The following is a 15816-nucleotide window of genomic DNA, read 5'->3' as shown; positions in this document are numbered from 1 at the left end:
AGCCCACATGCTGTGAAGCAATGAAGCCTGTGCACCACAGCTACTGAGCCTGCGCTCTAGAGCCCGCGTGCCACAACTACTTAAGCCTGCGCACCTAAAGCCCGTGCTCCGCAACAAGAGAAGCCACCGCAAGAAGAAGCCCGGGCACCGCAAAGGAGAGTAGCCCCCGCTCGCCGCAACTAGAGAAAGCCCGCGCGCGGCAACGAAGACCCAACGCAGCCAAAAATAAATAAATAAATAAATAAATAAATAAATAAATAGTAAGGAATATTCAAAGAATATATGTTTGTGTGTGTATATGTTTTTTCCTTAGTCTTTAAATTGTCCACGTCTATTTGATATTGTCTTCTGTACCACCAATATGCTTTGCTACAAAAAAGAATTCACAGAAAGAACAAAGCATCAGGTCTCCAAAGGAGAATGCTCTGTGGCCCTAGAGGAAGTGCATCCCAGCAGAGCACATAACCTCTGCAAATATCTAGAGCCTGGGTGCCCAGAGACAGCACCTGGGTGCTGCTGAGGGTAACGCATGGGAGAAAGGGGCTGAAGGCAGCTGTGACAAAACTGGGCTCATGGAAGAAACTTTCCATCACTCGGCCAGCCTGCGACAGGGGGACGAGCTCCCCGTCACAGGAGGCATGCAAGCATTTCAGGGTGTTTTAAAGAGATTCCTTTATCTTCAAACATTCCCTGGGCCAAGCTCAGGGATGAGTCACACCTGCTCTGCCCTGGGGGTGCTCCTTGATTGGAGGAAAGGCTGACAGGGACAATGGGGAAAACTTTCACAGAGGCAAACACAGTGGGGGCTGGGAGGCTGGAATCAGATGCGGGGAGGAAGGCTTCCTGGTACCCAATTCCTGGGACTTTTTTTTTTTTTTTTTTTGGCCAGCTCCTGGGACTTGTTTTGTTTTTTTTTTCCTTTTTGGCCACGCTGCAGCATGTGGGATCTTAGTTCCGCAACAGCGATCGAACCCATGCCCTCTACAGTGGAAGCATGGAGCCCTAACCACTGGACCGCCAGGGAATTCCCCGCTCCTGGGATTTCAGGCTCAAAAGACGAGGCTGAAATGGACCAAGCAGAAATAAGGGGAGGTGTGCTCTGGGCATGAGGACCAGCTTGTGCAAAGGCCTGGGGGCTAGCACAGCAGGCGGGGACAGACTGTGCAACCTCCTGGCTTTTCTGAGGCTGCTGGGGAGCCACGGGAGGGCAGGGGGCCCCATTCTGCCTGCAGCTGTTGCTGTGAGGGCCGTGCAGGTGGAAAAGAGGCCACCCCCTTGCTACAGGCCAGGGCAGGTTACTGCTGACCGCTCCAGAGGGACCTTGGGGCTTCTGGGTAGGGGAGATAAGCCTTCCCTAAGCATTTAACCTGGGGCATCGGGGTGGGGCTGTCACTGCCACAAAAGGCAACCTAACAAACCTGGACTACCATGAAGGGACTGACATGCTTTTATGGCGGTAACCCAGGCACTGGCTGGCACCTCACTGCAAGACCCTTCACTGCCTTCCAGACAACTACTGTTTACAATACAAAGCAACAAAAGTTCCTCTCTACTAGGATGTGCTCTGATGTCTCCCACACAAGTCCCAACAGCCCTGAGTCCTCAAAGAGGGTTCTGGGAGATAATGCTTGTTGACTCTGGACCCCTATAAAGTTCAGAACATGTTGGCCCACGCGGTCCACCACCGGAGCCACTGGCCACATGTGGCCACTGGACATTTGAAAACTGGCTGGTGCTACTGAGGGACTGAATTCCTAATTTTATTTAAGTGTAATAAGTTAAAAATTAAAAACCAATCCTCCACTCAGTCACTGGAAAAGTATGTTTGGAACGACTTGGACCCTTTGTGAATCTTCTTTTTTAACCATAAGTTTTATGAACTCTTAAGACAGAGAAAATATTTCCAAAGAAACTGTAGCCTCCGAGTTGAGAAAGGAACATAAACTGTCTTGTTAATCATTGAAAAAATATCGATTACACATTCAGATAATATTTGGGGCATACTGAGGTAAAGGAAATAAATCATATTAAAGTTAATTTCCCTGGTTTTACTTTTATAATGTGACTACTGGAAAATTTAAATGTACATATGTGGATGGACCTAGAGATTATCATATTAAGTGAAGTAACAAATATCACATGAGAAAGACAAATATCATATGGTATCACTTATCTGTGGAATCTAAAAAAAAGATACAAATAAACTGACTTACAAAACAGAAATAGACTCACGGACACAGAAAATAAACTTATGGTTACCAAAGGAGAAACTGCAGGGGTGGGGGGGAGGGTGGGAGATAAATTTGGAGTTTGAGATTAACATACACACACTACTATACATAAAAGAGATAAACAACAAGGATCTACTGTATAGCACAGGGAACTATACTCAATATCTTGCAATAACCTCGAATTGAAAAGAACCTGGGCTTCCCTGGTGGCGCAGTGGTTGAGAGTCTGCCTGCCAATGCGGGGGACACGGGTTCGAGCCCTGGTCTGGGAGGATCCCACATGCCGCGGAGCGGCTGGGCCCGTGAGCCACAATTACTGAGCATGCGCGTCTGGGCCTGTGCTCCGCAACAAGAGAGGCCGCGATAGTGAGAGGCCCGCGCACCGCGATGAAGAGTGGCCCCCGCTTGCCGCCAACTAGAGAAAGCCGTCGCACAGAAACGAAGACCCAACAGAGCCATAAATAAATAAATAAAATAAAATTAAAAAAAAAAAAAAAGAAAAGAACCTGAAAAAGGATATATATACACACGTATATGTATTCAATATATATATGTATAACGGAATCACTTTGCCGTATACTTGAAACTAACATAACACGGTAAATTAACTGTACCTCAATTCTAAAAAAACGTACGTATGTGGATCGCCGCATGACAACCCTGGGTTGGATGTTATCAAAGTTGTCAACATCTCTGAGAGAAAATATTCTCCTTGAGCAACCAAGTCACACCCTGTCATTCCCCTGCTTGAACGGAGCTGCAAAGACCTCCCTGAGCTCTGTAAGCCCTCGGCTTCTGGCTAGGAATGCCAGCTCCCCAAGGGCAGGGGTGGGTGGCTGCGTTCCGTGTAGCATCCTGACACAGGGTCCAGAGCAGTCCTGACGCAGGGGAGGTGCTGAATGCGATTGTGGACCGAGGTAACAGATGACACACAGGTAGAAAGGGATGGGGCTCAGGCCTGGATCTGTCTGTTGCCAGCATCTGGATGCCACTCATAACCTAAAGCCGGTTCGTTTAAGTGCCCTGGGCAGGGGCGTGGGGGGAGGGGCGCTGTCCCCAACGGCACACTGATGTTGGAGCACCACCAAAGTGGGACTCATTCCTTCTCTCTCCACAGCGGCCAGAGGGATTCTGTGAAAACCTGAGTCAAATCCTGTCCCTTCTCTGCACTGAATCTCTCCCTGGCTTCCATCTGGCTCAGTGTAAAAACAAGTCGTCACTGGATCCACTAGTTCCCTCTCTGACCACAACTCCCACCCTCTCCCCGCAGTCCTCCTATACCTCAAGCACAGTCCTGCCTCAGGGCCTTTGCACAGGCTGTCTGCGCTGCCAAAAATGTCTTCTCCCAGATTCTGCAGGCCAATTCACCCACCCAATTTTTCTTTGCTCCAATGTCACCTTCTCAGTGAGAGACGCTCCGAGCAGCCTATATAAGAGCGCCATCCCTACACCCCTACACCCCTTCCCTGCTTTATTTCCTCCCAACACTCACTGCTACCTGTCTGAACACCTGAACACTATATATTTACCTGTATACTGGTCCATCTCCCCCCTAGAGTGTGAGCACCATTGGGAGGGGACTTTTGCTCACTGTTTTAGTCTCATCACCTAGAAAGTGTCTGGCACTCAGTCAGTGCTCAGTAAAGATTGATTTGTCCATTCATTCATTCATTCAATCAGCTAACACCTCCCAAGGACTCTTGTGGGCCAGGCCCTGCAGAAGGTGGAACTGGAGACCCGGGGAGGGATCAGACCAGGGCCTGTGCTCCAGGGGCTCGGGGAGATGCCACAAACAGAATGGGTCACAGTTTGGAGTGGGATGTGCCCTCATGGAGAGCTCGGGGCACTGTGGCAGCCCAGCAACCCCCTTCCCATTCATTCACTCACACTGTCCTCGGGCTTGCGGGGAGGTGGGCCCTAGAGAGGAGGCAACCCCAGCTCCTGCCTTAGGGAGCTCCCAGTCAGATAAGTGTCTGGGAGGCTGACTCCCCTCCAGACAGGACAGGACTACGCCCTCAGGCTGGGCCCAGCCTCACCTCTCCCTTTCTTATCTGCAGAATTTGCCCTTCCTGGCTCTCCTTCTCAAAGCCTGCCTTTCATCTCCTTCTAGTTCCTTCCCCCTGAACTCCACTATGCCCTTCAGATCCTCCAGCAGGATGGCTCCACACTCCTCCCCGTCCTCCACCTGCTCAGCTCTGAGCACGGCCTCATCCATGTCCCTCATCCCTTCTTTTGCCCTCACTCCAGCTTGAAACCCTCTCCGGTGCTCTCGGGACAAACACCAGCCTGGCCTCTGCCCACCTCCCCAATGTCAGATCCCACCCCTCTCTGCACCAGCCACATAGGCCTTAGCACAGAGTCTCGACGGGGCCTCAGGACCTTTGCACTTGCTGTTCCTCTGCCTTCACAGCTCTTCTCCCCTTCCCTTGGCCTGGCTAACCCCTCCCCATTGTCTGGGCAACGCAAGCAAACAGAGCCCCCGTTCTCTCATCATCGTGGCTCTCTCCCTCACTGGACTTAGGACAGCTACAATTTTTTTCCACTTTAAAAAAAACTTGATGCAAACAAGAAAGGAGCCAGGATAGGGCTTTTAAACAAGCAGATCTAATTTTGAAAGTAAATTTCAGGTAATTTTCTGGGGGGCAACAAAACATACCTCCCTGAATGTCTTGTAATATATTTAGATCTGGTTTTAGGTTTCTTCCTCAATTTAGGTAAAGAAAATAAAATTAATATATCATCTAACAGTGGCATATATGAAATAGATAAACAACCAGGATTTGCACAGGAAACTGTATTCAACATCCTGTAATAAACCATGATGGAAAAGAATGAGAAAAAAAATATATATATATGTATAACAGAATCACTTTGCTGTACACCTGAAACTAACACAATATTGTAAATCAACTATACTTCAATTTAAAAAAAAAATTGAGATACAATTCACATACCACACAGCTCATCATTTGATAGTACGATTCTGTGGTCTTTAGCAGATCCAGTGTGGTTCAGCTATCACCACCATCTAATTCCAGAACATTCTCATTACCCCCCAAAGAAACCCTGTTCTCATTAGCAGTCACTCCACATTCCACCACCCCCTAGCCCTAGGCAACCACTCAACTACTTTCTGTTTCTCTGGATTTGCCTATTCTGGACATCTCATAGAAATGGAATCCTACAATACGTAGCCTTTTGTGTCTGTCTTCTTTCACTTAAAATGATGTTTTCGAGCTTCATCCGTGTTGTAGCCTCTACGGTACTTCACTCCTTTTTTTTTTTTTAATTATTTATTTATTTATTTTTGGCTGTGTTGGGTCGTTGCTGTGCGCGGGCTTTCTCTAGTTGCGGCGAGTGGGGTCTACTCTTTCATTATGGTGTGCAGGCTTCTCACTGCAGTGGCTTCTCTTGTTGCGGAGCACGGGCTCTAGATGCACAGGCTTCAGTAGTTGTGGCACGGGGGCTCAGCAGTTGTGGCTCATGGGCTTAGTTGCTCCACGGCATGTGGGATCTTCCCAGATCAGGGATCGAACCCAAGTCCCCTGCATTGGCAGGCAGATTCTTAACCACTGCGCCACCAGGGAAGTCCCTTCATGCCTTTTCAATGGCTGAATACTATTCCATCGTATGGGGGTCCACACTGTGTTTCTCCATCCATCCACTGGCAGACATTTGGGTTTGTTTCCGCTCTTTGGCTATCTATCATGAATGCTGCTGTATGAACATCCGTATACAAGTGCTTGGGAGATGGACAGCTGCAATTTTTATGCAGCACCTGTCTCCCTCAGAGGCTGGGAGTTTCATGGGGGTACAGACAAGTCTATCCTATTTACCACTGTTTCCCCAGTGCCCATGATAAGGCTTGAAACATACCAGTCATTCAACCTACACTTGATGAGAAAACCAAGGACAAGGGGAAGCCCTGATTCTCCAGCCCTGGTTCATTTGGCTAAACTACTTCCACTGCCCCCAAGTCGGAGCCTCCCCTCTGTCCTCTGGCTTCCTTCTGGGGTCCTGCAGTGACACCCACTTGTTTTCTCTTTCCTGCCCTGCCCCCATCATCCAATCCCTTTGCAGATCTTTCAAAATCCATCTCCAACCAAACACTTCTCATCGTTTCCTTCTCACCCCAGTCGAGCCAACACCGTCTCTCACTGGGATGCCTGCAAGGGCCCTCTAATTCCTTCCCTGTTTCTGTTCGTACCTCCTTGGTTCTGTTCTCTTCCCAGCAGCCAGAGGAACTATTTTAATACATCAATCAGCTCCTGTCCCTCCTGTGCTCAAAACCTTCCCGCTGCTCTTGCTTCACTCAGAGAAAGGCCAAAGTGCTCCTAGTGGTCCACAAAGCCCTGTCCCCTCTCTGTCCTTATCTCCCACCACTCTCCCTCCCTCCCTCTCTTGGCTCCAGCCACACAAGCCCCCTCACATTTATCTGAACCCACACCAAGCGTGCTACAACCTCAGGACCTTTGAATGCACCATTCTCCTGCCTGGACCCCTCTTTCCTCCAAAATCTGCAGGGCTCGATCCCTCTCAATCCTGGTCCCTCCCCTCCCCCACTTGCCTGCCTTATTTTTCTTCACAGCACTAGTCATCGTCTGACCCTGCGGTTCTCTGTGTTTACTTGTTAATCTCCCTCCTGGCATGGGTGCTCCCAGGGGCAGGAATTTTTGTTCACTGTTATAGCCCCAGTCTCCGGAACAGCGTCTGGCACACTGGAGTGATCAAAAAGCTTTTGTCAAATGAATAAACAAATGAACGAACCTTCAGAGGCAAGATGTTCTGATCAATGGGAGTCAGCCGACAAGAAAAGGGAGCCTCCAAGAGGTTGAATGACTTGCCAAGGGTCACAAGGTAGGTGTCAGAGGCAATGCCCACCTGCTGCTAACAGCTGGCCCCCACAACCCACAAATCCTCAAAGCTCCACCCCTTTCATAACAGACTTAACCTCTCTCCACCACTTGAGACCCAACAGTTTCCACCCCTCTTGCTCGCTGAGCACCTACTACATGCCAGATCCTTCCATACCTACTAAATTCTAAAATCATCACTGGGCACCCAGCAGAGGCCGCTCCTCAGATCCGGCCAAATAACAAGAACAGCAGTCAGGCTATCTAGTGCCTGGAGCGTGTGAAAGGCCTCACTCACATTCGGTATCATAACAACCCCATCAGGAAGGTGTGATCAGCAGTCCCTCCTGACAGATGAGGAAACTGAGAGGCGAAGTCTCTCATTCAAGGTCACAAGGCTAGGGAGTGAGAGCGCTCAGACTCAAACCCAAGTCTGGCTGACCCCAAAGCCCGTGCGGACACAGCCTGTGAAGCTTTTGGCAGCTCCAAACACCAACACCCGCTCGCAGGAGCTGGGAGCTGACTTGGCGCCAGGCCTCCCACAGTCACGACCATTCTTCCTGCTGGTGATGGCTGCCCCCATGTTGATGTGGTCAGATGGGAGAGCGCTCCAGATTCAGGGCTGTCCTGCTCCCTCACCCATGACCCCTCTCTGGGGCCAGGCTTCCCCCACCCCCCCAGCTTTCCAGATCTCTTCCCCACAAATTCCTAAGGCCCCCTGGCCCCTTCTTTGAGATCTGAGCTCTCCCCATTCTGGCACATCCCCCAAGACCCCGCGTTATAATGTCCTCTCCTTTGCAGGCCCCCCAGCTCCCTATTTCAGGTTCTCCCAAGACTCTCCACCTGCAGCGCCTCTCCTCTGTGCTCCTCTCAGTACCCCCTCTAGCCCCTTCTCCACTGCCCTCCATGTCTCCTAAGCAATCCTCCATCCTGGAGCCCCTCTATCCCTCACCAGGGGCCCACTACAGTCCCCCACCTTCCCGTCTCTCCTCCCCAAACCCCTGGGACTTTCTATCATTCTCAAGTCCTCCCTATGAACTAGCTGGGAGCCTCGGTAACCTACCTAGCCCCTTCCCCTCTATGACACCCCCTCACCCAGGCCCTCAAGCCCAGTCCCTTTAGGCTTCCTGTGTTTCACGTCCTCCCAGTCCTCTCTGGCCTCCTCCCACTTTATCTCTCCACAGGGTACCCCCACCCACCCACCCATGCACCCTTTTCCCTTTCTACCTACATCAGGGATTTCTCTAACCCCATCTCTAACACGATCCCCCAACCTTTCTTCCATTCCCAGGGACAACTCTATGCCCCATCCCCAGGACTTTACTAGCCTCCTCTCTATTAAGACCCTCCCGGACGCCTCTAGCCACTCCGTGTCGTCACCTCAAGAGGCACACTATGACACCCTAAGCCCTCCCATCCCCCCCACCCTAAAGTACCCCCGGGGCCTCTCTATCCTCTCACTCTAAGACCGCAATGGATTTCTATCCCCTGGGCCCCTCTGTAACCCCCGAACCCCTCAATCCCACGCTCCCCCTCGCCCGGTGTCCCCCCGGCCGCGCTCTCACAGTTCCGGATGTCGGAGATGAACACGGCGAGCCCCCGCATCCCATCGCCCTTGGACACGGCCGGCATGATGGCGGTGGTGTCGGCTCCAGGCCTGGCCGGGCAGGGCACAGCACAGCGGGGGCTGGCAGGCGGGGACCGGGAGAGAAGGACCCCAGGCAGCGCCGAGGAGCCGAGCCGGCCAAGAGGGGACGGCGGGCTGGCGAGCGGGCTGGCAGGCAGGCGGGCTGGCAGGCCGCGGCTCCGCCCCCGGCCCCTCCCCTCCCCACCGCCATCCTGAGCTCTCAGCCACCTATTGGCTTGGATTACTGCCGCTCAGACTCGGGCTCATCCCCCACTCCCTCTCTCATTGGTCTCTGGACAAAGGCACGCCGCTACGATTGGCCCAGAGCCCGGCTATTTCCGTTCGGGTGGGGGTGGGGGCGTTGCCTGAGAGACGGGCGGAGTTCGGATACGTACAGTGGGACCGCCCCCTCCGCTCGGCCGGCTCCGATACTGATTGGATCCGGTCGCTCTCTTAGAAGGGAGGGATTGACGTGAAGGAAGGAGGGGGAGCGGGCTCGAGCAGGCGGGACTTACGTTGATTGAGGCCCATGGGCGGGTAGACCGCCCCCGCAGGCGTCGCGGATTCGCCGGGCCGGTCCTACTCCCATCCCCGATTGGGCTGTTGTGGGGGCGGGAGGAGGGCGACGATCCGTAGAGAAGGAAGGAGCAGGGGGTTGTCCGTCGGCTGGGCTAGGATAGGCGGAGTGGTGTCTGCAATTCCCTGCTGCAGAGAAGGGGTTGGGAGGGGCAGGAGAGCGTGAGGTATTTACTGCGCAAGCGTCTTTCTGTTCCCCTTTCTCTCTTTCCTTCACCCCCGACTCCTTAAATCTTCTTCCAGGAAGACATCCCTTCCCCCTTCCCCTCCCTTCTCTAGAGGCCAAGATGTTGGGACCTAACTTGTCCGGAGACCAAGTATCCCAGAGCGGAGGACCCAGTAATTCAAGTCTGTTCCCATTAAGCAGAGGTTAAAACTGAGGTCCAAAGAGGACCTGAATGACATGCCCAAGGTCACACAGCTCAGAAGTGGTAGAGCCTGGATGTAAACTATATTTTGGCTTTTAACCACTTTTCAATAAACAATGGCTTTTTTTTTTTTTTCAACCATAACACCATTAAACAGATATCGAATAAAAAATTGGGCTTGGAGCTCCTCCTGAACAAGAAGGGGACCTGGTACTGAATGAAGAACGTTGGTTAAAGGGAAGGAATCGGTGAATCCGCTTTGTTTCGCCCAACCACTACCCCTTGGCGCCCCAGAGACGTTTGGGTGACTGGCTTTGGGGAAGGCAAAGCCTCCGGAACTCCAACGACCAGGGCTAAAAAGAAATTTGGGGCAAAAGGAACGGGGAGAGTCCTTCTGTCACCTCGAGGAACTAAGCCCCACCCGCCAGCCTTTTCCAGTCTCAGAAGCCTAGTATTTTTGGAATGAGCCTTGGGGGAGTGTCACGGGTGCTGGGAACATCCACTCTGAATCCTGGGGGTATGGATAACGCCATTAAAAATATATATATTAGTAGTGGGGTTGGTACTAGTCTGCTTTTCAAGGGATGCAAAGAGAGACATCCAGAGTCTGAAGAACAGGAAAATTCTGTCCCTAAGGAAGAGGGAAAAGCGACCCTCTTCCCAGCTTTAACTATCCACCTCCCTCTCACCCACCACCTTCAACCCTTCACCCAGAGCCCACCAGGAGCCAGATAGAGTAAACTCTGGGTTTTTGTTGTGGGGTGAAAGATGTCCTGATTCTAAGTCCTGTCATGGGTAGGTGGGGGAACTCAGTCCTCTCCCAACCCCCTCTAGAGCTCATAAATTAGCCAAAAGTTAATTTTTAAGACTGGCTGTAAAGCAAAGGCATTCCGGGCACACATGAGGAGTCAGATTGGGAAGAGCCACCCTAACCTGAAAAACCCCGAGACTGTCCCATCCTGCGTGGGGGGTGGATGTGGCGCCACCCACAGGAGCTCATGGACTCATCCCTGCCCAGTTAGAGCAGCACTTTCCAGAAGATGTACAGTGGGAGCCACAAATACAGTTTTCAGTATACTCCTGCCACGTTAAAAAGAAAAAAAAAGTAAAAAGAAAAGGTGAAATGAATTTTAATAATATATTTCGTTTAACCCCGTATACCCAAATATTATCATTTCAACATAGTTGACATTCTTATCTTCCTAAGTCTTTGAAATCTGGTGTTTATACATATAGCACAGCTCAGCTGAGACATGCCACGTCACAAGCGCTCAGCAGCCACAAGGCCATTATTGGAAAGATAAAATTACAGGACCGGATTTGAGTAAGACCATTCTGGGGTTCAGGGGCTGAGGAGGTGACCCATTGCTAAGTTTTAAGACCAGGTCATGAACAAGTTCATATATGGGGGTACAGATGAGGCTTAGACAAGTCCTTTTTGGTTTCAAGATGGAGCATTGGGACTTACCTGGTGGCTCAGTGGTTAAGAATCCGCCTGCCAATGCAGGGGACACGGGTTCGAGCCCTGGTCCGGGAAGATCCCACATGCCGCGGAGCAACTAAGCCCATGCGCCACAACTACTGAGCCTGTGCTCTAGAACCCACGTGCCACAACTACTGAGCCCGCGTGCCACAACTACTGAAGCCTGCGCACCTAGAGCCCATGCTCCACAGCGTGGGAAGCCACCGCAGTGAGAAGCCCGCGCAGTGCAATGAAGAGTAGCCCCCACTAGAGAAAGCCCGCACACAGCAACGAAGACCCAACACAGCCAAAAAAATAAAAATCAAATCAAATCTTTAAAAAAAAAAAAAAAAAGATGGAGCATTAAGAGGGAACCCCAGGAGCTCCTCGAATTGCTCAGGGGTTGAACCACAATAGCTTTTAAGATTTTGACCTGAACAAATTAACTCCTGATTTTCTCCAGAAAAACTGGACTCATCCCCAGTCTTCCCATTTTGGCAGCTGGGCCCGCCATCAATCACCCAGGCACTCTTGCCAGGACGGACCCCCTCCTGTCCTTCACCCCAAACCAAAGCCAGAACACACCCCAAAGCCGGTCACCTCCTCCCATCACCACTGCCTCACCTGGTGCAGGCCACCATCACCATCATCTTTTGCCTGGAACCTTGTAGTGACATCCCTGGCCATTCTCCCTGCTTCCATCCTGGCCACTCAGGGTGCTTTTTGCAACATCAGTCAGCTGTGTCCTTCCGCAGCTTAAATGCACCAGACACACTGGCCTCCTCTTGGCCATTAAGACCCTCCAGACTCATTCCTGCCCCCTGCCCACCTCAGCTTTCCCCATGGCTGGCTCATCCTTCAGGTCTCAATGCAATGTCCCCTCTTAGGAGAGAACTTCTGGATTTAGGGATTTAAAGTGACCTCTCGGGACTTCCCTGGCGGTCCAGTGATTAAGATTCTGTGCTTTCACCCCAACGGGCATGGGTTCAATCCCTGGTCAGGGAACTAAAATCCCACATGCCGTGCATCGTGGCCAATAAATAAAGAAATAAAGAAATAAAGTGACCTATCCGTGTCGTACTTGAACACGTTATCCAGTATTAAAAAAAAAAAAAATGTGTTACAGCAATCCCACTCCTGGGCATACATCTGGGAAAGACGAAACTCTAATTCGAAAAGATACATGCACCCCAACGTTCATAGCAGCACTATTTACAATAGCCAAGACATGGAAGCAACCTAAATGTCCATCAACAGATGAATGGCTAAGGAAGATGAGGTACATATATACAATGGAATACTGCTCAGCCATGAAAAAGAATGAAATAATGCCATTTGCAGCAACATGGATGGACCTAGAGATTATTACACTAAGTGAAGTAAGTCAGAGAAAGACAAATATGATGTGATATCACTTATATGGGGAATCTAAAAAAATGATACAAAGAACTTACAAAATAGACTCACAGACATAGAAAACAAACTTATGGTTACCAAAGGGGAAGGGGGGAGGGATAAATTGGGAATTTGAAATTAACAGATACACACTACTTTACATAAAATAGATAAACAACAAGGACCTACTATATAGTACAGGGAACTATATTCACTATCTTGTAATAACCTAGAATGGAAAAGAATCTGAAAAAGAATATATATACACATATACATATATATATATATATATATATATATATATATATATATATATATATATATATATATATATATAAAACTGAATTACTTTGCTGTATACCTGAAACATTGTAAATCAACTATACTTCAATTAAAAAAAATTTCAAGGGACTTCCCTGGTGGTCCAGTGGTTTAGACTCTGCACTCCCAATGCAGAGGGCTTGGATTCAAACCCTGGTTGTGGAACTAAGATCCCACATGCCACGCGGCGCAGCCAAAAAATAAAAACAAAAAAAATTTTTTTTAATGTGTTATAGAAATTTTCAAATATACCCCTGCAAAGCAGAAGAGTATAATGCACCCCCATAAACCCAGCTCCAACAGTTATCAACATATGACCTTTATTCTTTCATTTATGATCCCCTGCATTTGACTTCCCTACCCCCCACTGGATTATTTTAAAGCAAGCCCCCCCCCATGATATCATTTCATCCCCATCACCCAGTTTCTTCTCCAACATTTCACAATGAAAATTTCTAAATATTCAGAAAGTTGAAACAACTGTACAGCAAACACCCATATACCCCATCGCCCCAATGCTGGCATTAACATTTTACTCCACTCGCTTTATCACAAGTCCATCTGGCCTTCCCTTCCTCCATCCATCATCCATCATGTGTTTTTTTTTTTTAATTTTTAAAAAATTTATTTATTTTATTTGGTTGCGCCGGGTCTCAGTTGCAGCAGGTGGGCTCCTTAGTTGTGGCTTGCCGGCTCCTTAGTTGCAGCACGTGAACTCTTAGTTGCAGCATGCATGCAGGATCTAGTTCCCTGACCAGGGATCGAACCCAAGCCCCCTGCACTGGGAGCACAGGAGTCTCTTTTTTTTTTTCTTCAAGTTATCCTAATTTATTTATTTCTTTATTTTAATTTTATTTATTTATTTATGGCTGCGTTGGGTCTTTGTTGCTGCACGCGGGCTTTCTCTAGTTGCGGCAAGCAGGGGCTACTCTTCGTTGCCGTGCACGGGCTTCTCACTGCGGTGGCTTCTCTTGTTGTGGAGCACAGGCTCTAGGCGAGTGGACTTAGTAGTTGTGGCTTGCGGGCTCTAGAGCACAGGCTCAGTAGCTATGGCCCACGGGCTTAGTTGCTCCGCAGTGTGTGGGATCTTCCCGACCAGGGCTTGAACCCATGTCCCCTGCGTTGGCAGGCAGATTCTTAACCACTGTGCCACCAGGGAAGTCCCAATCCATCATGTATTTTTAATGCATTCAAAGTAAGTTGCAAATAGCACTATTCACAATAGCCAAGATATGGAAACAACCAGGTGGTATATACACACAATGGAATATTATCTGGCCATGAGAAAAGAGGATATTCTGCCATTTTCAGCCACGCGGACAGACCCTGAGCACATTATGCTAAGCTAGATAAACCAGACAGAGAAAGACAAGTACAGTATGATTTCACTTATATGTGGAATCTTAAAAAGTCTAACCTGTAAAAAAAGATTAAAATGGTGGTTACCAGCAGGTAGGGTGTGGGAGATAAGATTGATGTTGTTTAAGGGTACAAACTTGCAACAAATAATAAATAAGCCATAGAGATCTAATACACAGTATAGTGAATACAGATAACAATATTGTACTATAATGATGTGATAATATAGCTACAACGGCAATCATATTATAATATATAAATGTATCAAAGTAAGACACACTTTAAATTTATAAACACTATATGTCTGGGAATTCCCTGGCAGTCCAGTGGTTAGGACTTGGCCCAGGTTCGATCCCTGGTCAGGGAACTAAGATCCCACAAGCCATGCAGCATAGCAAAAAACAAAACAACAACAACAACAAAAAAGTCAAATTTATTCAATTAAAAAAACAATTAAAAAACAGAATAAAACAAAGTTGCAGATATCAGTACGCATCAACCCTGTTACGGGTTGAATTATGTCCTGCAAAAGATGCTCAAGTCCTAACCTGCAGTAGCTGTGAATTTGGCCTTATTTGGAAATAGGGTCTTTGCAGATGATCAAGTTAAGACATGGTCATTTGTGTGGGCCCTAATCCAATATGTGCAGTTTCTTAAAAGGGGGGAAATTTGGACACAGAGATAAACAGTTCCACAGAGAAGATAGTGTGAAGACACAGGGAGAAGATGGCCATCTACAAACCAAGGAACACCTAAGGATACCAGATACTAGGGGAGAGGCACAGATTCTCCCGCACAGCCTCAGAAGGAACCAACCCTGCTGACACCTTGACCTTGGACTTCTGGCCTCCAGAACTTCCAGACAATAACTATCTATAGTTTAAGACGCTCAGTCTGCAGGACTTTGTTACAGCAGTCCCGGGGTCTAACGCAACTCCAAATATTCAACATGCACGTCATGAACTATAGTTCAGTGCTTGTTTAGATTCTTTAATCGGTAGAATTCACACACAATAAAAGGCTCAAATCCCAGGTGCACAAATCGACAAGCTTTGACAGACGTCCACATGGCCATCACCCAGTTTTGATTCCCTTTATATCACGTTCGGACATCTGGTGTTTTTGGTTTGTTTCTATTGCCCGCCTGTCCCCTTCCAACCCCCCATAGAATGTAAGATCCTCCAGCGCTGGTATTCAATCCCCGTCGTCCCCCAGATCCTGGGAAAGTGACAAATCCAATGTATTACATGATGAATCAAGTCTGAATGGAGGGGCTGGGTGACCCCACAGTGAGTTTCAGGGAAAGGTAATTTGGACCCCTCCCAAGAACCAGTGGGTCCGTCCACTGTAAGTTCTGGACTAGAATGAATTTCACTGTGTTTCTGAAGGGGAGGGACAGATCAGGGTAGAACTAGAATCCTGAACAAGAGTTCACTGAGGCCCCCGGGGGAACGTGCCAAGTCACGTTTCCCCACCCTTGTGCCCCCCCCCCCTTACTGGGGCCCCGTGGTTGGGTCCTTTATGAGGCAGGCTTGTGGGGACAGGGGACCTTGAGGGTCAGTGGTCAGTGTAGGTGGAAAGCCTCAGAGGAAGGAGCCCCTGGGAGCCGGGCCCTCCACAGGCC

The 15816-nt window shown here is 49.2% G+C and overlaps 1 protein-coding gene across 1 annotated transcript in view; it reads right to left on the bottom strand.

Annotated features, from left to right (window-relative positions):
* The window catches only part of AP2A1 (adaptor related protein complex 2 subunit alpha 1), a 37410-nt gene extending 28537 nt beyond the window's left edge, over positions 1-8873 (bottom strand). The window contains exon 1 of the mRNA XM_068529216.1: positions 8650-8873. Within this exon, the coding sequence (XP_068385317.1) occupies positions 8650-8716 (67 nt within the window). The 5' untranslated portion in view covers positions 8717-8873. The remainder of the gene's footprint in view (positions 1-8649) is intronic.
* Positions 8874-15816: the final 6943 nt, after the last annotated feature.

Source organism: Eschrichtius robustus, chromosome 19, assembly GCF_028021215.1.
Source record: "Eschrichtius robustus isolate mEscRob2 chromosome 19, mEscRob2.pri, whole genome shotgun sequence".
In the NCBI taxonomy this organism is placed as follows: Eukaryota; Metazoa; Chordata; class Mammalia; order Artiodactyla; family Eschrichtiidae; genus Eschrichtius; species Eschrichtius robustus.
The sequence above is the reverse complement of the archived record's forward strand: the minus strand, read 5'-3'. Positions and strand labels throughout refer to the sequence as shown.